Raw genomic sequence first — 23,833 nt, forward strand, 5'->3', positions numbered from 1 at the left:
GGGATAGATGGACACAACACAAACTCATTAATCAAAATGTTTCCCTTTGTCCCAAATACACCTCATCAATGAAAGTTTTTTTTTTTTGTTTTATTGCAAACAAACACAGTACAAAAGCTCTACATATTATTTTAAGGCAACATTTTCCATTTTTCAGTAGCTGAGAAAAGGTCACTTAAAGCTTTAAAAAATATGCCTATAGAAGTCAGTTTAATGGACCCATTTAACATTTTCAGTATTTTACTTTCTACAACTCCGAACACATAAACATACATTTTCTAAATAAATTGAAGATCATGATTTATTTACAGGGTGTCAAATGGTAGAGAATGGATTTTTCAGTACTTGGCTTCAGTCCAGACTGAACAGATTAGAATGGATGTACAGTAACATGTCCCATCACATGCACATAATGAGAGTAACCCACAACCTTACATCCTCTGAAAGCCAATGACAAATGTGATCAGTCCCAGTCCATTTGTGAAAGATGAATGGATGCGTGTTGACAGTAGCCCTCTCGAGAGTCTTTCAGAGGCAGTGTACAGAGTTGTTGGTTTAAGTCCAGTCCCTTCCTCTTCCTCTAGAATATGTGTGTCTATAGTCCGTGAAGGGTGGAGCTGATGATGTCCATGAAGGTGGCCTCTACACAGTAACAGAGCTGGACATCAGGGTCAGCTCCGCCGAGTTCCTCTGCTGTTCTCTGGGGTAAAGTCAGCTTGGAGGAACCTCCTCCTGAAGCCACAGCCCCCTGAGGCTTCTCCTTCAGATACTGCAGGCCTGCGGCAGAAAATTAATAAACTTCTTATTAATGTTATTCATTAAACACTGATAGATCTTTCTAACTATACACTTTGTCATCTGTCTTCATTATATTAGTATGGCTCCGACTGATCTACAATACAGATTTGTTCGCAGTTTCTGGTATGCACATATATCTAGAAATAGTCATCATATACCATGTCCACGTACAAAAAAATGTGTAAACATCAAGGCACATGCACAATTTAAATTCTCACTTTTTCTGTCCATGTGGTCTTACCATGTAGAGCTTCTGAATAAACGGACATCACTTTTCAAAATCTACACACTATATACAGTACATATTATCTATAGTTGGAGTTGCCCAGAGTCAATCGGCAAGATCAGTATTTACAGCTGATCAAGGCTTTATAATTGGATGAGATCTGGCACACTCAGGACAGGATCACCGGATGATATTAATTGGATGGCACCTGGATAGAGCAGGCCAAAAACTACAAAACATGTCCAACATTGCAAGGGCAGCGGTTAAATCATTAGGAATCCAGTGAAAGATTGTGTCCTTTCCCTTAACCATTGAAGGGAATCTTTAAAGGATGTATTTTCTTAATTCGGAAATATTCAACTGTCAAACATATGCAGCTACATTACGTAGTAACATTTAAATATTGGATCGAGACTCAATAGTAAATGACTAACACTGGGGGCCTTTTATTTACTCAATTTTAAATCTGGACATTACTATCTGTTTAATTTGGTCTAACCCCATGTGTAGGTAAAGGGTACAGCTAATTACAGAAAAGATCAACTAATATTACTTAGTGACAGTTTCCAATCTAATACCAAAAAAGCCAAAAATGTCTGTGTGTCAATGGCTGCATTTGAGCTTTTTCATGTTGGTTGATCTCTTAGTGTCTAATATAAATAATGCCATCAGAGCAGCGACTGCCAATGTAAGTGCAAATTGTTTCCCGGTCAGTGCTGACATCAGGTATAAATAGAGGCAATTCTGGGACAGCAAAGTTTCTGTTAATCTTTTTGGAAGAGGAATTTACCTAAACATCTGTGTTAGGAGGTCCCTACTTGATAAGCTCAAAGATGTATACTACACAGTGTTTCTACACTAGTGGTCACAACAATGAAAAGGAATTGTTACAAACTGCGTACTGATGAAAGCCACACAAGTGACTAACTATACTCACGAGCGATGAGCGGGTCAATGTCCCTGGCTTTGGTGGCAACGTCGGAGGCACAAACCTGGCCTACTTGTATTAGCAGACCTGCGACATCATCATAGAGCGGAGGGAAGGCCTGGCAGAAGGCCACCAGGCATGGCAGGATGGGCATGAAGAAGGAAAAACGCTTGGCACGAGTCAGCACTAAAAAACAGAACATACTTACAGTACACACAAGAACTGTGTAAACAATAAATACAGTGGCTAATAGGCTGGTACACACTATGCACTTATGTAATGGAGAGAGAATGCTGCACTAACAGCTGAAGGCCAGATGGTGGCAGCCAAATATAGGGATACAAATATTAAGACATACTGTATGCAAATGCTGCATTAAGTTACAGTATACAGTAAGTCTGCTGGGAGCAAATTCAAGGATGGAGACACAAAAGTAGATAAAAAGAAGTGTGGTGAGTAAAGGAGGCTACAACCAAAAGCATGAATGTATGAGATGTATGAGACAAGACACAGTTCACTGACCTGTGAGGAGGGTGCCCATGACACTGATGGCCAACCTGGCCACACTGAGGGACTTGGGTAGCGCATACTGGGTACACAAGTATGACAGCAACTGGATTGCAAAGATCTGTGTGGAAACACACATTCAGAACGGCTACACATTTTCCCTTACATATTTATGTAGCAAATATGCAAACACTCAGCAGCGAGCTCCCAATAGAGCTGCTTTAAAATAGAAAAAAATGCAAGTGTAAGAGAGGCTCTGGCACAAGCCCAGGGCAAGTCTGGGATTTAAAGCCAGGAAAAACAGGGAAGATGAGAGGGGAGGGGGTGTTTAAAGGCCTCACCTGCTTTTCCAGCTGGGGTTGGGCCAGCAGCTCTGGGATGAAGTCCAGACAGATATGGATGGAAGGGATGCCTGCCACAGTTAGAGGCAGCAGAGCTTGAGGGTAACCCTGACAGAGAGAGACACAAAGATGGAGAATGATAAGGGAGGAATGAGGAATACACAGTAAATTCAATCAAGTAGTCATTTAAGCACACACAAGTACTTTGGCAGTGCGGACAAGCGTGGATTAGCTTGACAGAGGCAGGATGGTTTGATGAAATCCACCATATGGCCCTCTGCTACTACTGGGAGTGCTGCAGTAATGCCATTACCACTAATGCCATGGCCGAATGTGATGACTAATGGGGTCAACATGACTTGGCTCTTTTGAAAAACTGACTTTACAGTAATATGGAACTGTCCACTCAACTACTCACACAAACGGTATTTGCATGATTACATTTGGAGGGAAGCAAGAAAATCTAGTCATGCAGTAATGTTAATAAGAAGCAGGAATGTCATGAAGAGCTTCTGTTGGCCTTTTATTCAGACCTGTTACAACACACTCTCTTTTATGTTTGTAACCCTACCAGCCTTCCCACTGTCACAGTAAAACACAAAAATATCAAGTGTACAGCCCACTTCATCTTCTTCCTATAATGTTACCTGAAAGTGGACCAACTTGGCAATGTTAGGGTCGGCAATGAACATCTGATGCAGCAGACAACAGATGAGACATTGCACCTCCCTCAAGTCACTAAGAAGGCCTCCCTCTGGCTCGGCGTCCTCTACGCCCCGCCTGGCTCTGGGCCCCAGGCTTCCCTGTTTCAATTTTTCTGGCAAGGGGCCCCCAATACTACTCAGCAGGCTCTCTGTGCTGGCCCCCTGCTGCTGCTCTTCGGAGGTTGGCAGACACACTTCCAGGAGAATCTGGACTGCTGCGCTGTCCTTGGGTTAAACAGAAACAGGTGGTTATCATGACTAGGTGGGAAAGGTCATCTCTAACATATTTTTTTGGGTGTAATTGCATGCCATATTTCTAGACAAAGTGTGTTTGTGTGTCAGTTAGTGGTTAAAATACCTGCGCAGATAACAAGGCGTTTTTCAGCTCCTCCCTGGTGACCTCGGGTGTATCTGGCTGTCCAGGCACACCCAGGTTTGAGACCGTCTGGCTCTGCCGCTCAAAGTCAGCCGTCTCCTTCAGGTGGCAGTGTAGGTAGGCTTTTGAGGCCAGCAGGTAGCCATTCAGCATGTGAAGGACAATGTCCATTAAAGGAGGACACCTAACAAAAAAAGTTGAACCTGTAATTTTTTTTTTTTTTTTTTTTACTGAATGTTTAAATTAAAAAAAAAGCGACAAATTTCCTTTGTCGATTCCATTGGTCTGGGTAGAAGAGTCACATATACTGACATAGCTACAATGATTTGTTAATTAATAACATTAAAACATTGCAATAATAAGTGTTTTAAGGTTTAACGTTTTCTTTCAAGCTATCTGACAGACATCCTAACCATTCTTATATATTATGAAAATAAATGCAAGCCATTTGTGTGGGTCCATGTGACGTATATATCGTCATCTGCCCATGTCCTCATGGACCGTAAACATGCAGCCAAAAACTTATGACCACAAGGATGTACATTACCATAGACACCAACAAACGTGTGAACAGGTGTGTGTATGCAATCATCCAATGTAGCATAAACAGAACTGTATACGTATGCTGTATCTATCCATATATGGTCCTTTAGAATATGTCCTGTGGTTACCTGTAAACCCTTTGATCACAGCGCAGCACAATGAGAGGGTCCACCATCAGGTCGTTCTGAGTGTACCTCTGCTGCCTGAGCAGCTTAGCTGAAGGTTGGAGGGCGTTTACGGTCATCACCCACAACCTGCAACACAGACATTAGTTTAAACTTCCACTCATATAACAATAAGTGTTACAAAGTAGAGGAAATAGACTACTTTGGGGTTTCTTTGGCCCAGCATTTGGATCTTCATAACTCAAAAGAATTTCATTTCAAGTTTCAAGTTACTCACAAATTAGTCTATTAGACGTAATACGTCTCCATAACAGCAGGCGGCGCTAATCTGTATTGTCGCCCAAAAAATGAAAACCGGCAGCTGCGTCACGTTGGTCTGGCTTCTCCCGGATTTCAAAGCCAGACCATGATGGCGGCTCGTTCGGAACACGATCTCATATTTTGCGAAAATAGTCCACCGAAACATGTTTCTGAAAACATTTTAAGCGAGAAATAGACCATGCAGTGGCTGAATCTGTCTTCATTTCAGATTGACAAAGGTCAGTTTAAAAGAATTTCGTCAGATTTTGAGAGGGGTTCGTCAGGGTCCTCCCGCTCGTCATTTCCCAATCAGATTGGTCATTGAGTCTGACTGCCCGCCTTCCGATTCAACATGTCAAATCGGCCCAAATGAAGGCCGACGGCTCCTCCGACTGACGACAGCACGGAACACACCGAACAGACTTGAGTCACTGACCTCGCCAGACTGTCCAACGGCCAATAATCGGGTTGGTGTGTCAGCGCCTTTAAACTCTCTTATCAGACCAATGCTAAACTATAAACAGCAGGGTACTCTTGGAGCTCCAAGCCGTCCTGCGAATCAAGTGAAATTTGACCCTCCTGCTGGGTCCACCAGAGCCCAGCCCTCTGCAACATTCAATACTTTGAGAAGAGAGTGAGGAAGGGAAGAGGGAGTGGGCAACTATCCCTTAAAGCTCCCTCATGGAGAGTCTCCCTCAGTGTTCCTGCCCTGAGCTCTTCTTGTTACACAACCATTTTGGATCGATAGGATGTCTGCTCAGAGCTTTGGTAACTGTGCTCCTGTGGGCCCTGGGGCAGAGTGAGGGTTACCCTTTCTTGTCCAGAGAGTTCACGCAGGCTGACAGAGTTGTTTGGCTCAATACCTCTGATCTATTCACACAATAATCATTGAGCAAGCAGCCTGGGGTTAAGGGCAACAACTCTTCTTCCACAGGTCTCCCTTTAATCCATTTACCGAGTCTCACAGCAACTTGACACAGCCTTAGGAGAGACGACACCAAGTCAAGTACTACTGTTAACCTTCGACTAAAAATACATACAAATATGAATCTAACCACATTCAGGTAGCCTGGGCCGCATATCGCCACATTCTTTTAGCAGTGTGTAGGCGAATGTGTCCTCGGTCACATTAAGGACCTCCTGCTGCTTATAATAGAAGAGGGGTTGGTGATCGCGCGTTGACTTCCCCCGCCAGGAACCAAGACTCGAGCAGTTGCAGTTATATTCAGTCTCGACATACTATTTACATACTCATACTGACCGACACTAGACTAGTTACATTTGGTAGCCTGGTGCGCGGTCTCCTTGTAACAGTCTAACTACCATGTAGCAACATTCACTTCTAACATTTAACTTAACATAACTACCAAGATAACATTACGTGTATTTGTATGTGATATAACACTTTCCCCTTGGTAATGTAGCCTATGAATTTCCATGAACACAATTCTAAAATGCACGAGACATAAAAGGCTTCTGGGATCGGTTGATAACTCAAACTTGCCGAGAACCTAGACACCCGTTTCAATACATAGACTCATGCACTAGGCATGGTTACAGTCTCGTTCAATAGCCTGGTGCGCGGTCTCCTCGTGACAGCCTACCTACCATGTAACAAACATTTAACTTAACATAACTACCAAGATAACATGACATTATTTGTATGTGATATCCATTGATAATGTAGCCTATGATTTCTATGTACACAACCATCTAAGCTGCATGAGAAATAAAGGCTTCTGGGATTGGTTGATAACTCAAACTTGCCGAGAACCCAGACACCCGTTTGAAAATAGACTCATGCAGTACCCTCGGTTACGGTCCTTACGGTCTCGTTCAGTAGCTTGGTGCGCGGTCTCCTCGTGACAGCCTACCTACCATGTAGCAACATTCACTTCTCTAACATTTAACTTAACATAACTACCAAGATAACATGACGTGTATTTGATTGTGAAGTACTTCCCCATCGATAATGTGTGAATTGCCATGAACACAAGCATCTAAGATGCACCAGAAACAAGGCTTGGTTAATAACTCAAACTTGCCGAGAAATAAGACACCGCTTGATTACATTAGACTCGAGCAGCCGGTTGCACGGTTACATTCGGTCTCGTTCAGTAGCCTGGTGCGCGGTCTAGGTAGCCCATTTCCTGATTGATTCTACCACCACTCCAGTGGAGGCGCTAATGAGCTAGATTACTACACACACAGTAGCAGAAGAATACCAGCTACAGACAACGGCACGAATGAGATAAAAAAACAGGAGTGAGTCGGTTCATTGATGTATGGCACTCGATTCTTCCAGTTCAGTGACACAAGTCAGGTTAATTAACCGGCTCTTCGGTCAGTTCGTCAACACTACTCCACCGTTCTCTTAATACATCCATGCACTCCACTTGAGGAGCGGTCGGCTCGGCGGACTCTCAAAAACTGACGAAAATCTTTTAAACTGACCTTTGTCAATCAAAAAAACAGACAGATTCAGCAACTGCATGGCCTATTTCTCGCTTAAGAAACATGTTTCGGTGAACTATTTTCTTAAAATACAAGATCGTATTCTGAAGGAATAGCATTAGAGTCTGTTTTGAAATTTGGGAGCAGCCAGACCCATGTGACGCGTTTGTCTAATCAGCTGCTACGTGTTGCGTTCGTCACGGTCATCCCGCTTGTCATTTCCGGTAGGTGTTTTAACATAAGTGTCGAAAGTGGGCACTACGGCAGTAAGTGGTTAGTGCACATTAGCAGTGTACTGACGAACCGTGCGACGCGTACACGCTCCGAACCGAGATTAGCGAACTGAACGGTTCGGATGTTTTTTCTTGAACCGTACCTCCCCTAAGAGCGGGTAAGTGAGATCCGATCACAAGTGGTCTCTCAAAATGCACGTGTAGAACCTACTGTCTTACTAGTTTTGAAGATTTGTGAACACAACATTAGAGCTGTCCACTTGTGATCCAATAACTCAGGAGGATGTTAAGCCCAGGTCAGAAAAGGGCCTTACATTTTTCTTTGTTTGTTTACTTTTTTCTCATTAACTTGAGCAAAAGATTCAGCATTCTAATTAGTGAAGAAAAGATACTTAGTTGGACTCTTGATTGATTTTGAGCCCCAATACTCAAGTGATGCCATTCATTTAAGGCATGCTAATAACGCCTTAAGCCAGAAAATACATCATATTCACTCGACATATCATATCAATTATCTGGAATCTTATATGAGAGTTCAACTAGCACAATGTAAACAAATTGAATTTTCCAATTACCATGATATAGCATTCCCATTTGACATTCAGTGGAATTCTCACCTGAGGCTGTAACAGTAGCATTTTTTATTCTTTGTCACAACATTTAATCGTGTCCAGAGCAAGTACCTGCGGGGCATCACAGTGTTAAGGCCCATCCAGAGCTTGTTAAGGGTCTGCAGTATTCGGCGAGGCACAGCGGGCTCCAGCAGCAGCGCCATGCTGGCTGTGAGGCCCTCCGCATAAGGGATCAGGTCTCCGGGTGAAAGCAGCGTTAAATGCTCCAGGATCCGCATCAGCCTGGGACTGCTAGATGGTAACTTCTGGAAGGCTGAGTGGGGTGAGGGATGACAAACAGCTAAATTAATCTTCATATTTAAGACAAATATGCATATTGAAATTAAAAGAAACCAAAGAGATAAAACCAAATCCTTCTGGAGCATCAAGTTGACAGTAGCAACATCTGGCAAACACGTTTGTTTTGACTTAATGGTGGTAAGAAGAAAATAAAACTGCATCACCCTTTAACCTTAATCCACAAAAAAGTGTGAATCAAAGATAAGTGTCTAATTTACAGAATGAAAAATGATACTGAGTAGGTCATCCACTTGAAAGGTTAAGTTCCACACCATCGTTGCAGTCTGCTGTTCTAACTCAGTTGAAACCCCCGTTCACCTCCTACCGCCAAGCCCTGGGAGCTATTTTTCTATTCTTACCTTACTTTCCTATTCATAATTAATGAATCCATTGTCTTTTCCTTGTGACCATTATTCAGAGGAACGTTGCAACGCAGAGGAAACCTTAAACACACCCTGGATATGTTAGAACAACACAGTTGTGCATAGCTGCATAAAATATTAAATATCAATTTGTAAAGGTACACATACGCATTAACCTGCATAATAGTGTGTGAAACTGATTATCTGTTACACTTTTGCATTTTGTCAAGGGTCTCTATCAAAGAAAAACCAATTACAGCATTATCCTCCAAACCTTGAGGGATTAACCATTGAGATAAGATTTCAGTTAGATAACGGCTTACAACTGTACATTTTTCACTCTGAGATTTGCCTTTAAACTCTTTTCAATCTTAACAATGTCTATTTACCTTTGAATTGTATCTAATCAACTCTTGTAGTGTTATTTTATTTCTATTTAACTTATGCATATACAGTATATGGCACTGATTGTTAAAGGACTTTGATAATATTTCTCACATTTCTAAAAAATCTGGCAATGCTAGCAGAAAGGCATGGGAGCTCTAAATAAGGAACTACCAGCCTTAACCTTCTGCACAAACCCTATTTCTTTCATCCCTTATTCCCACCCTCCTCACCCTGGTGGAGCTGGCTCTGAGTGTATCTGCAGGTGTTGCTGGGGAGCATCATCCTCCTCAGCAGGGGCAGGGTACCAGTCACCTCCTCTTCACACACCCAGTCCTCCACTAGACATAGGTGGGGGTAGTTGGTGGCCAACAGCCTCAGCAGGGCAGAGTGCAGACCTGGGAACAGGAAAAGAGAAAGGAAGGTTATTTTAAAGTGTTCTTCCCCCAAGAATTTAGTGTTGTTTAATTTCCTTTTTTGAGTGTTCCTTTTTTTTTCAAACATAAAAAACTTAATTATTTTCACCAAGGGATAATCACTCACATTCTTTATTACTGAAAGAGAAACAGATTGGAGGCCTATCTGGTGGAGTACTAATATTTACTGAGATATGTAATGTAGGGTTACAACTACAATCTTGGTATGTAACTTGTGTGCTTCCAAGTGTGTAATACCATATAAGTAAAATAAAAGGTGGATATAGAGATGTAACCAAACGTTAAGCCCATGTCTCACCCCCTAGCTCCTGCTGCAGTCCCTGGGCCTGGGTAACCAAGTACTTAATGGGGATCTGGTCCATCAAGGCTGCTGAGTAGGACTTTGGTTTCCTCTGCATCAAGGCTTTAAATAAGAGAGAAAGGATGAGTGAAGCAAAGAAACTATGAGACAGGAAACAAGGAGGATGATAACATGATGCAAGAAAAGGACAAGACGGAGCATAAGTGTTTTATTTGGCAGTGTAAGGACGCCAGAGCCGCTGTGCCGATGCGGTAGAGGAGCGGAGGTGATTTTTCAATGACGTGGGTTCATTACCACTGCTGATGGGCTTCATTACTCCTTCCTTGAAGGCTGTGGGAGCACTTAGGTAAACACAGCAATTAAAGAGATGGGCATAAACTCTCACATAAATCTGGCCTAATGAAGGGCAGGAGGAGAGCTCGTCATGGGAGAGAATAAACACTGACTAGGCTAACTGCTAATGCTCAATCTAACCTACAGCTGTCCTAGTTAGCTCAGCTCCCGCAGCCATTGTACTTGGCTTTTTGTCAGCCCTCCATTTATTCTCTAAGAAGTGGCCAACATTCAGTGCAGAGAGAGAAAAGGATGAATGACTGCACATCCAGAGTGAGAGCATCTCCTACAACTTAACAGAGGACAAAAGCTGCCTTTCTCTTCGCACTGCCTGACAAATTCCCTCCATTTCACATACAATACATCCTTCAGTGGAGGATATGACAATGGATGCACTTTGGACAGGCAGAAGAAGAGAAAAGAAGAAATGGAAGGAAGTGAGTCAACAGCACAGTGGGAACCTAGTCACAGTGCAGTGTTATATGGGACACAGATATTGTCAGGTACATACCCAGTTGTTTGGTGCTCGCCAACAGGTTCTCTTCATAAGACAGGATGTAGTAGAGGATAAGGAGTTGGGTGGTGATGGAGTAGCGTTGCCGTCCTCCTCTACTACCCTCTCCTTGCTAACCAACAGCAAAAGAGAAGCAAAACAGCTACAGGTCAGGGATGGGACAGGCAGAAAAATAGGGCTATGCATCATCAGTGAATGTGGGGATGGATACTTAGATTCATAAGCAACATATAACTGGAATGCTTGAGTTTCCATTCAAACAAGCCAATTTACATGGACTATAAAAAACGTTAGTCATTATTAACACATTGATGTCATAAACATTGTGTTTGTGTAACAGAGTTATTTAGTGATTCCACTTGCCAGGGTTTAATCGTCCAATACCAAGAGGTTGCATTGACATTCTGTATTGTGGTTGGTCAGTGGGTGTCCCCTCTGTAGATATATGCCCTTGTATGTGATTTAGCGGTGCCAGTGCACGAGGAGTGTGCCCGTGGTAGGTTGGATCGCACCCAGTCATAAGCACGTTTGAATTGTTTCTTTTAATAATATTTCATTTACATGCCATGCTGATATGATGATGTATAAATACTTCGGTAGAATGTAGCGACGGCTATGTATACTGTTTGAAATGCTTATCTCATGCAATGTACAGAAAGTGCTCAGGTCATGCTAGTTAGCTTAGCCGGCTAGTTAGCGTAGCATGCTAGATCGCTAATTTGCTTTTGTCGTCCTGTAATTAGAATGACGTGTGTACGCTGTATCCTACGTGGCTGACCAGGATATAATTCTTTGTTTACCAGGTACATATTGTATTTTTTTGTCTACATATTTGTTCAATTTAATGTCATGTTGTGATATTATATATGCCATTGTACGTGATTTAGCGGGGCCAGTGCACGAGGAGTGTGCCCGTGAATGACGTGTGTACGCTGTATCCTACGTGGCTGACCAGGATATAATTCTTTGTTTACCAGAATAAACCCGACAAGATTGAGAATCCAGTGTGAAGTCTTCAATTATTACACAACGCAGAGATCACATTGGTTACATTTGCAGCAACAAAAGACTTGTTTTTAAATACAAAAGGGTTTTGAAGAAAAAAAAAGATTTGATATTAAAAGGCAGCATTGCCATTGAAGACAGGTAAACTCTATTAGCTCTGGTAATTTAAGAAGAAAATATTGCCTTTAAATACTCACACAGACCGTCAGATATTAACAAAATAGGATATGTAAAACTATAGAACATACCAAAAAAAAAAAAAAAGTTTAAGGTTTTTGCAGTTCCCATGAGACCCTCGGGCTGACTCACCCCAGCAGAGCACTGGAAGACATTAAGGATCTCCTGCTCGGTGATGGGCTGGTTGGTGGCCTCTGGGTTGGCTTTGGATGCTGGAGTGAGGATGGAGTTGATATAGGCGTCAATTAGGGGAATCAGTTGGGTATGGATAGGGGTGGTTGTCTCACAGAGCTGGCGATAGATCCAATCCTGGAGATGCACACAAGGACAGCACCCGAGGGCAAAATTACAAAAAAAATGAAACCGACTTAACACAGCTAGTCATCCATTCATCAATGAGCCATTTAGTGCACATCTCCTACCTTGATGGACACTTTGTGCTTGGTGAAGGCTCTGCTCCGAAGCAACTGGTAGATACAGTGAATGGGGAGGAATCCTGTGATGTTGGCACTTAGGTTGTTGGTCACTGCAACCCTCACCGCATGGGCTGTAACAACCTACACACCAGAAATCAAAAACAAGTTATCTGAAAAGCAACAATGGAAAACAGACAAAGCACTCCTACAAATTCTGCATAGTTCAATGTCACATTATAGTGAGATTGTGCAGAACTGAGAGTATGGTAACGTATGAAACTTCTTGATTGCTAATTACGGTTAACAACATACGTGGGAGTAAACATGACTGACTGCATCATACATCAAGTACATACACAGATGTAGGACTGGGCCACATGATGTGCAGTGAGATGATAGAAATGTGTCTGAGACTTATACTGAGGTATTTATACCTTTACCCAAAACAGTTGGGTAGCGTTAAATCATTTTTTATTGATTACAAAGTATGCACCTGTTCTGTGAAGATCTCCTGTGTGAAGATAGTCTTCATCTTGCTTAGAGAGCTGGGCTTGATGGCAATCTGTAGTAAGTTGAACATTGGCAAGAAAAAGAACATCAACAATGGTAGGTTTACTGTGAGTGAAAACAACCCGCAGGCAACTGTGCTGGTATTTTGTAATTCCCTCCTTTCATATTTCATAAGAAAGATTCTACATGGCAGGCGCAACGTCGAATTGAGAGGATTGCCCTAGGGGTGGAAACAAACAGGCTCTAAATCCAATTACATTACACATCTTAGTGGAAAATGCACTGAGACAGGAAAACTACTTAGCACACAGGCAGGAAACAATAGTGCACTTAATAAGTAATAAAACAGCAAATTGGCCACAGGGTATAGAGTGTCTTGGTAGATTATATGTGTATGCTGCAAGTGTTTCATCAGTGATATAGTCTTTATATGCACCACTGCTGCAGTGGAGGAGTGGGGCCAGTAGCTGGTCAGCCAGACTGATGTATTGATCACTGTCTCCCTCCCACCTACCACCTTACCTTCATCCCCAAAGTAGAGCACACCAACTCAATAATGGAGCTGAGCTGGTTGCTATGGAAATACATGGCAACCAGTAATAGCATCTCTCCAAAAGAAGCAGATACGCCTGCAGCACTGTAAGGAGGAGGACACACATATGCATGGGAGGCGAGTGAGAAAAGTGTCATTAATCCTGTCTCTTACAGGGCAGAATTTTAATAAACTGATTATGCTAGTTGCATCAACGCACACACTCACTTACTCACTCACTCTACTCTTCTTCTTCGCCCCTAAAGTCCTGTAAGACTCTGTGATGATGTATGCTTTATGGACTAGAGTCACAACACACATTCATATGCACTGCTGCAGTTATAATGTGACGTTAAGACAGGCCATATTGACTTCATTTTAACATACAAACAAAAGCTTTGCTGAGTTTATCTATGCCCTATTTTGATGAAAAACAAACAATTACAGAGGGAACATCAAATGCCTTCAAATAGTGGACATACACAAAGCAAACATACATTGAAGTACAAATTCAGACACAGAATTACCACATTTAACTCATCACTTAACTTCTACTGCTCTTCATTTATTCTGAGCCATATTGTTTAACCCTTTCTCCCTCATTGTGTTATTAAGTGTCAATAAATTCTGTAGCTGACATGCTCTTCTAGAGCAGAAGTACAGTGACCAAGGCCATACCAGTTTACTATGGTAAGAATAGTGTCTGAATCCTATAATAAGATATTTACTGAGGACGAGACTAAAAAAACACTGGCACATTTGTGTTTGTATCCATGCTACTGCAGAATTAAACCCTACAAACCCAATCTGCTAATGGCTGTTTTTTTATTTTGATGTTGAAACCTTGTGTTTGAAATGGAGTAATCATACTATTACAGTCCAAACCAGTTCAGTCTTTTTTAATGTCAAAGATAACTGTGTTTATCATTGTGATGTACTAATATATAGCCTACTGTACAATGAGGATTTCAAGTAGCATACAAAACACTAGTTCTGAGGGCGTACAGCTGGACTGGTCGTATATCAGTCCCTCCAGAAAAACGCGATTATGCGATCGCATAATTCAATGCATAATCAGCCAAAGTCTGCATATTTATGCGGGGGCCGCATTTTTTCAAATACGCCGCACTTTCGCAGCATAAATTGCCGATTTCTGCGCAAAATATGCGGGGCTTGCATGATTTCATAATCCCTGCATTTTCGTTGCAAAAAAGTCACATATATCTTAGCAGAAATTTGAAAAATGTTGCGTTCACTTCACACAAGAGCAGCCATTTTCCCCTGTTGCCATGGGAACGTTATGACGTGACGTAATTACGCGACGTGATCATCGAAAAGCTGCAAACCCCGCGATGAAGCCATGATGAAACCGCAGTTTTTGCAAGTTCCCGCAATTTCATCGCATAAAATTGCAGAAATATCCCGCATATTCCATCGCATTTTTTAAGAAAACGTGCCGCATAATCAAGGATTTTTGCCCGCAACAATCACAAAAAAACTCTGCATTTTTCTGGAAGGACTGGTATATGACAATGTTAGCTGTTCACTGAACAGGAGTGTAAACTGCCCAGCACATTTCCAGCAGGTCAGGTAATTGGTATGCATCTCTTGCAGGTTTTGACCCAGGTGGTCTCTGAATTGTAATGACCAGTGTTGAATGGCTTGGTTAGAATTGACAAAATAAGGGTTGAACACAGGTCAAATAACCCTGGTCCAACCAGAGGTAAGCGCTACAAAATCTCATTGTGAATAGATATTAGATATGTACAAAGTGTATCTACTACCCAAATATTTAAAATCACACAGTGAAAAGTTACGCTTCATTTAATTAAAAAGGTACTCTAAGCGATGTCATGCATTTCTTAGGCTACAACATTTTTCACATACAGCAAACATCTCCTCACAATCTGCTAGCTGCCTGTCCCCTGAACACACTGTAAAAAAAAAAAAAAGTGGTCTCTGTAGACAGCTCAGGCTCCACAAACAGCAACAAAAACAAACTGTGCCAACCTGCACCACCAAACATAACAAACAGTGTTCCAGTCAATAACCGACAAGAAGGATTTTGGGGTGGGGGTTGGGGTTAGTGCGCGGAAGCACGGAAGGGTATGGCGAGGGGACGGGATGAGGAGGATGGAGGGGCGAGCTAGCCTCGTTTTGTTTGAAAATACTTCGACGTCAACAAGAAGTGCCGTCACCCAACATCGCTTAGAGCACCTTTAAGTATCAAGTCATAAAGGTCTTAATTGTGACAGATTTTGGTAAAAATGTACTCACCATTGTTTGAACATGCAAACTAAGTAACACAGTTTCTCCACACAGTAATGCCTGTTCAATAATGCCTCATTATCATGAAAAAAAGTTAGAGAGATTCTCCTTACCTCTCAAAGTATTCCTCCTCTTTGATCATCCAGCTGAGCCACATGACCATCAGCTGTTCCTGCTCTGGAGTGCTAGACACACACAAAGATGATAATGCTCACACTCCATATAACAAAGTGACAATATTCAATTCCAAAAGACTTGCATGCTGCATTGGCAGAAAATCAAAACTCAAGACCACCTTGAGTTAAATAGGGTTTGTGATCCCAACCAACTGTATTTGTGCAAAGATGTCTAAAAGTAGGAGTCAATAAGACTAGCGTTACGTACCTGACCAGAGTAGGGAAGGCCAGCAGCTTGCAGAAGGACAGAGAGACAAAGCGCACGCCGGCAGGTGTGGCTGGGGGCCGGCTGGTCATCAACTGCAAGAGCTGCTCTGCCTCTTCATCTGTAGGTCTGCAGAGGGATCACATTGAGTATATTATCTATCTCAAAGTGAACTTTTTTTTTTTTATAATTAAAGCAATGCTCTAAATGCATTCACTGACTATGGAACATTTAAATAATAAAATAAAGCATTTATAATTAAAAACAAAAGGCCACACACTTGCTTTCAAATATCAAAATCAAACTCTAAAAACAATCAAATACACATCAAAATCCTGATCAAAGAAGTATCAAATATCAGTAGGGCTACTGCATCCTCTTTGACCTACCTGAGGCCCGCAATGCCCATGAGGGCACAGTACAGTCGGAGCAGAGCGCTGGCCTTCACCACATGCTCCTCTCTGAGGCCAGAGTACCCTGCGCTGGCCTCCTCTACCATATCACCGTCATTGGGCATGTGGGTGCTGCGGGAGCGAGGCAGGATAGCGACCAGCTCCAGCAGCAGCTGTCTGCGCATCTGCCACAGCACAGAGCTGCTTTCTCTCTTTCGCTGGCAGTACATAGAGAAAGGCATGAGTTCACTACTGTGCTTTCATCCAAGTGCTTACATTAGGGCTCCAACTAGTGAATGTTTGTTTCATTTCTTTATGATAAAAAAATGACGATAAACAAAAAAAATTAACAAAATTATTAATTATTAATAACAACACATTTTTTGTCTAAATATGGTCAGAACAATACATTTCCCCAATGATGCAGAGAGGCTTTTCTACAGAGCTGAGGGAGAGCCTCAACAATAAAAAACATTCCAAGGGAAACAAACAAATGATGGCATTTGCAGTGAAAGGCAGTAACGTATCCGTCTGTCTTCATAAAGTGCCAGAATTGCCAGCAGATGGAAAGATGCATGCTTTCATTATTATCTTTTGTTATATTTTAAACGTCTAGGACAATTCAATTGAAGATATGACAGAAAAGAATAGGGGTGTCAAAACAAATTGTCCCATGCTGGGCTAGGGAATGCATTATATCAATGAGGGTCCTCACAAATATGGAAAGAGAAACGTGTGTGTGTGTGTGTGTGTGTGTGTGTGTGTGTGTGTGTGTGTGTTTGTTAGTGTGTGTGTGTGTGTGTGTGTGTGTCCAGAAGTACACCACAACATATTTTCTTGCCACCTCACGCAGAGTACTTTTGCTTCAGTGTCCACTGCTCAACATGATGAGACCAGATACCAAAGTTACATATTGGCATTGCAATCTTCTCTGTGTTATTTTTACCAAAATACTTCTGCAACCAGTTTTGTGCCTATTTGAACAAACTACAGTGTTTGTGGGCGCCTAATTAATCAATATTTAATGCAATACAGAGTCAAGCCTGGCCTCTTACCTGTTGTCCATTGCGAATGAACATGCTGAACCAGGTACGGACTTTGCTATTGGTACCGAGTAGTAGACCGCTGACATAAGAGACTAGGGGACTGACTGCCTCATCTGGTGTATCTGGTCTATAGTCCAGAGTCAGAGCCACACCCAGACCAGGCAGGTGGCATTCCTCCACCTGGGAATACACAGAATGAAGAAGAAAAAACACAGTAAATTATATTATTATATTAGTAAATTATTCTGATGGCATGCTTACAATGATATAAAGCAGAGGAAAGGGAGGTGGAGAAGCACATATTTTGACTCGAACTATTATTTATCAAATTAGTTGCTGATTAACTTTCTGTTGATCAACTAATCATTTAAGCTCTGCTATACATCATTTTCCAGCATTCTTTATCACTTGTCCCTGCATGTTATCTGGTAATTTGACCATTCTCGGGACATTTTTTTGGTAGATTATAAGTCCTGCTGATACATTCTTCAGGAAGGCAATGAATTTCTACTACCTCCTGGGGCCTCGTTCGATAACTGACATGGTGCTGTAACCTTCTTCAGAGCAGGGGGGAGTAAGAAGACAAATTTCTCCCTTCAGGGATAGTATCACAAAGTGTATCACAACATCAATCAGTAAAGACAAAACATCTTTTTAACATTCATGATGTGAATGTTTGTGTGAAATAACTAGATATAAAATTCCCCTGGCCAAACAGAGCCCATCACTAGTTGATTAAATTCATCAATTAATCTGCTCACTATTTTGATTAATCGATTGGTTGTTTGGTTTAACAAACTTGCTGGAAGACAGGGTTGTAAACACTAGAAAGCAGCATGGAAGCCAGTAAAAAAAGTTACAGTGGTTACTTCTTATATTATATCCGTCACTTATTCGGTCTCTCTTTCAAACTTTTTGTAGACTAATTTGGAACAAGTTTAAGCGTTGCTTGCACGGAGATGGACAGAATTTGCAGCTGAGATTAGGTTAGTCGCAGAAGTTACCGACGGAGGCGACAAGCCTTTTATGCCGTTATTAGCATGTCCACCCGGGTGTTATGTTTCCATCACTGCCAATTGGAGCTGGAGCCCATAAATAGCTATGACTACTGCAGAGTAACTGCTCCTGGGAATGAATGCCAATTGTAACCTTTCCCACTCAAGACAAAAGCCACATGTTAGTGGGCGTTAGTAGGTTTTTTTGTCCAGTGGAAAAGGGGCTTGAGTTTTTTTTTTTTTTTTTCTGAAGACAGAAAAGGACACCATAAGGAGCGGTGAGATCGAACCAAAGATGTGGGACGGACAGCTAAACAATTAGCTGAACCCTGACTATAAACTACTAGTCTCGCATTGCCAGACCTAGCCTGGCTGCAACTAACGATTATTGCCATTGTCGATTAATCTATCTATCTATCTATCTATCTATCTATCTATCTATTAAGTTCTCGATTAATCAATTATTTCTTTCGTCTATAAAATGTCAGAAAATGGTGAAAAATGTCAATCAGTGTTTCCCAAAGCCCAAGATGACATCCTCAAATGTCTTGTTTTGTCCACAACTCAAAGATATTCAGTTTACTCCATATAGGTTTAAAGAAACCAGAAGATATTTACATTTAAGAAGCCGGAATTACCTGTCTAAATAAAGGTTACATGAAAAATTTTAAAAAAAATCTTTACAGCCATTATGTTTAGCATTTGAAAATTCACGGCCTTAGCACTTAAGAAGGCATAAACTGATAAGGCATGTCTGTTATGCTGCATCAAATTTCTTAGGTATTACGAGAAACTGCAAATCATTTACGACGTTACAGTAAATACCTATGTTGAGATGATACTTTCTGCAAATAATTAATTGACTTCTACACAAACATCCTGTAACATTTTGTAATGAAAGCATGCCGCACAAACAGACGAGATACTAAACATTGTGCTAAGTTAAAAAGTATTACTTTTAGTTTAAACATAGATAATTCATGTGAAATAAAGCCAGGATAGCAGAATAAATTCAGCACAGATGCATCTCCAGCAGAATATGGCAGCTGTGATGGATTCTCTCATCTGAAGTAGATACACTTTGGGTGGTTATTGATGAAATAGTGTGAGTTACTGACCACCATAGCTCTGATGTTGAGGGCCTGTGAGGGGTTCATCTGACAGAGCTGCCTGAGGGCTTCAGTCCTGCGTCGACCACCCACACTCTCCTCATCCTGACGCTCTCCGTTCTTGATCAAACCTCTACAAACTGCAGAGACAGAAAAACATTATTTGGACGTCCAAAAAAAAAATCTTCGCTGGGCATTGTGAAATAACAAATATCTGTTTGATCAAAATGTTTAATTTGTATCATTACAGTGTGCAGATGCTGCAAAGTGCAGACATGTGCAAACAACAAAACAAATGTACTATGACTTGTTTATTTTGATACTTTGTACCTGGCTATTAGCAACTTGCTCACTGCATTTGATTTTCCCACAATGTAAAAGGAAATACTGTTCAATCGATACATTTTAATGTTGTTGGTCATATTTGCTTATAATGTGACCCTTGCTTTAAGGTCTCCACAGTAAGACTGTATCATTTCTCCAATGTCATGTTCCTCCATAAATACCCTAAACCGTACAATCATGACTCATTTATCTGCCTGTAAATAAGATTTAACAGCCATCACAAGACAGCATTTCCACAGCCTTATCTCATTATTCCTTGTACTTTTTCCACAGCTTACAATTTAGAAGGCCAACTATTTAGTTGGCCTGGACTATGGCATGCACTGAAATGATATCAGTTTCCATCTCTGCCACTACTGGATTATTTCATATGCCATAAAGGAGCCAGTGGAGTTAGGTTTGGTTAGCAGCTTGTGTTCAACATTACAGACCTTGATGCTTCTAGACAGAGCCATTTCCCACACTTCACCCTTAGATCGAATTATTTCACTTTCAATTCAATAAAACAAGGTCTTTTCCTTTAACAAAGCCAAAAGGATTCCTTAATGTTGACTGCTATGTAACACACACAAAAGCTATTGACTTAGACCTGACCCTCTGTGTGATAAGGTTGCACTGGAGACAGCGAGAGTTTTTATATATAATGCGTCTCTCAAAGCACTGTGAGCCAGAGCAACACAATAATGTTCATCATCAATCAAAGACAAATTCATATACCCTTGGGCCAGTGGCATGGTTAGAATAAAGGGGAAACATCTAAACTCAGAAAAAAAACATGAGATGGCAACTCAATAGCAATCTGCCTATGATTATAATGAAGCTACCACAGAAACCTTTTATGGTTAAGTAAAGCCCTATTTCTGCCACAAGCAGGCACACTCACTAACCATATGAAGCTAGTACTGGCAATTAAACAGCCACTCTATCTTAAATTATCAGCTGACAGCATGTTCAGTGTTGTGAGACAGATGAATTACCTTCATTGAAGCTGTCAGGGACATTGGCAACCAACAGACACAGAAACCAGTCTCCATTGCGGACATGAAGCAAAGCCTCTGCCACATCCACAATGGGGAGCAAAGAAGGCAGCTCTAAGAAAAAAGAAAAAGAAACACACATTCTAGACAACAACTTGTCAACTGCAGAGGACAATATCACTGAAGTGGATTATTTTTAGGCTGGCTTTACAGAAATATTAGGTTTTTTTTCTTAAAATACAGGTCATGTTTGCTCATATACAGTATGTGTGTACAAAATCCATTGTATTCAGCACCATTCCACTTCCACAGAACCTTTAGGTAAAACTATTAAGAAGATTAAAGGAGTTGGGTACCTGCTTGTAAAATGCAGAGGACATCAGCGACCTCATCCAAGTAAACATGGCTTTCAAAAAGTTCAGAGGACTTTAAGAAAAACTCTCCATTTGAGTCTGCCACCTAAGAAATAACAAGGTAATGGAAAACAGACTGTGTTTATCAATCATCGAAGTCATCCTATTACGTGAAGTACTGAAGGGCAATTGCAGTACAAAAAAAGTATATCATTGTATGTAAGATCAGCTGCCCAAAATTTGGGAATAATTTCTGAGGCCAATTTAAGCTTTGACGAAAAAGTAAAGGAAGGTGTGCAATCTTCTTACATCCAAGACCCATTTCCACATTACCATTTAAGATAACTTCATTCATGTTGTCAATGTCCTTTGATTGACTGGATCATATGGGGACCTCTGACTGTACCTTATTCATGATAGACAACAGTTCACTGAGGGTCAGACGGAGTCTCCTGAGGGGATCACTGTGTTCAAACTCCAGGGTCAGGCCGTGCTGTAGCTGTGACACCAGGATGCTTTCTCCATTAGAGCCACCTGCCTTATGCCTGGCAGAAAAGACAGCACGTTGTGTATAATGCTAAAATGAACTCCACGTGAGTTTTTGTAAAACAGTGATCAGTTGTATTGAGTTTTTATGAAGAAAGCAATATATGTATGACTTGATGAAAAAAACAAAACAGAGGCAGTTCATTCTAATCATTACCAGACTGTAGCAATAACTATATTACCACAGACTATTCAGATATACCTGAGCTGCTGCTCCTTCCGTGCATCCTGCTCCAAGGCATGAAAGTCAACAGACAAAAGTGCTACAATGGAGTTGACAGCTTCTACTCCAGAGAGCAGGCGGAGGATAAGCTTCTTGTCCTGTGCCCATGACTGGCTCTGGTCAGCTGGAGCACATAAAGCCATCCTCACCAGACAGGGTAGCAGCAGCCTCAGCTCAGGGTCACTTAGGGCAGCCAGGCTCGCCACATCCACCTTCTGCATGGCTTCAAAGGCATAGGAGCTGACAAACTGCAGCCCTGCACTGTCTGCCATCTCTCTGCAACTAAACCTGTAAGGAACAGGCAAAACAGACCATTTATAAGGGCAGAATCGAATGTCTCATGAAGCAAGTAAAGGGGACAGTCTTTTAGTCTGAGCATATTGTACGATATGAGAAGATTCACTGATACAAGGGTTTATCAAACACTACAGAAACTCTAACGTTACTTAAAATGCCAGGCAAGTAACGTTAGAGTTCTGTTGACATAAGAAGCTGAGTTAACGCTATCTAACTCTGTCACAAAGTGCCAATGCATTCATTTCTCATTTACTAATAACGTTAGTAAATCTTCGGATCATATGTAATTAATGTGTTTGTTAATGTGGCTATCGCGGATAACTAGCTAACACCAACGTTAGTGGTGCTAATGCTAAGTTAGTTAATACTGGTAAGATTAACGGTAACGTTAGCTATATCGTGGAATTTGTTTAACATTAACCTGTTTGCCCATGTCAACACATTATTCCGATTCATGAGTAACGTTTGCACTTAGAAATGTTTAATATGTCTTTTTTAAGCACAAGCAATATCGTAATATACAGCCAACTCCAACAGTTAACGCTAGCTAGCTAATAGCTAACGTTAACAGGCAGTAGATAACACTCATTCAATATCGCATTGATATCCCCAATCGACTCTTAGCATGCTATTAGCCAGCTAACAGCTAGGCTAGGCTAACTTGTTAGACGAAAATACTCGCATGTGCTGTCTGGTCCGTCTCTGCCGTGTAAATATTCAGTGTAAATACAATAACGATAATTCGAAAGAATCATCTTACCTCACTTATTAGGATGATATTTAAAAAATAAATCGTCACCATCGAGGCCTTCAGACCTCGGACTACGGTGTGTACCGTCAGCCTCTATCGCTACAGACGGCGATTCCAAACCCAATGGCAAAGAAAGAAGCTTGTCCTAGCTGTTGCCCCAGTAGGTTTATGGATATGTCTTTGTAAGGCTCTGTCTATTATGGTTTCCGCACATCCACTTGGGTTGTATCTTTATCTACAGTGATTACTATGTCGCTTTGACAGTGAGGGAACCAGTGTAGAGTCAGCACCGTGGAGCAGCGCTGACTGCCCGCAATGACAGTGACAGGAGGAGGCAGTACCAGACTCCAGTCCTGCCCTGGCTACAGGCAGTGATGTGTAACAAAACATGGGCTGGGCAATATTGACACGTTATAGAAATATAATGGGAAACGTATTTCACTTTCAGAACAAAGCAGTGGATCTGGTCTTGTATACTTTTTAAGTTGTTCGAAATCGGCTCCTTGGATATGGGCAACATATTCCCAAAATTGTGACATCACACCATGGCCCTGTGTAGAGAAATTTCTGCACCATTAATAACTAATGGAAAATAGAGACATACTTACTAGTATCTAATCTTTTCTCCAAGCTCTTGTGGGGGACATGCCTGATATCTATATCTGGTTAAGGTTCAGAAATTAATATAGTACAACATCGAATAAACAAAGGTCATTAATGTGTTGTTATCTAA

The 23,833-nt window shown here is 41.4% G+C and overlaps 1 protein-coding gene across 2 annotated transcripts; it reads right to left on the reverse strand.

Moving 5' to 3' along the window:
- Positions 1–75: 75 nt before the first annotated feature.
- Positions 76–23,437, reverse strand: ints2 (integrator complex subunit 2). Of its 2 annotated transcripts, none has more exons than XM_036008974.1 (25): positions 23,110–23,437; positions 22,032–22,334; positions 21,690–21,828; positions 21,287–21,389; positions 20,931–21,044; positions 19,618–19,748; positions 17,514–17,684; positions 16,456–16,676; positions 16,070–16,195; positions 15,799–15,870; positions 13,408–13,522; positions 12,869–12,937; positions 12,382–12,516; positions 12,092–12,268; positions 10,775–10,889; positions 9,928–10,032; positions 9,426–9,590; positions 8,219–8,420; positions 4,552–4,677; positions 3,863–4,064; positions 3,448–3,729; positions 2,801–2,908; positions 2,475–2,580; positions 1,962–2,138; positions 76–777 (listed from the first exon to the last, which is right to left on the reverse strand). In XM_036008974.1, exons 2-25 carry the CDS (start codon positions 22,322–22,324, stop codon positions 596–598), a joined length of 3,636 nt encoding a protein of 1,211 aa, XP_035864867.1. In that variant the 5' UTR covers positions 22,325–22,334; positions 23,110–23,437; the 3' UTR covers positions 76–595. The 2 variants fall into 2 exon arrangements, with proteins under 2 accessions (XP_035864867.1, XP_031166817.1); XM_031310957.2 differs by having other exon boundaries at positions 22,032–22,340.
- Between the last annotated feature and the right edge of the window lie 396 nt (positions 23,438–23,833).

The sequence above is a fragment of the Sander lucioperca genome, chromosome 13, assembly GCF_008315115.2.
Source record: "Sander lucioperca isolate FBNREF2018 chromosome 13, SLUC_FBN_1.2, whole genome shotgun sequence".
NCBI classification, from domain to species: Eukaryota; Metazoa; Chordata; class Actinopteri; order Perciformes; family Percidae; genus Sander; species Sander lucioperca.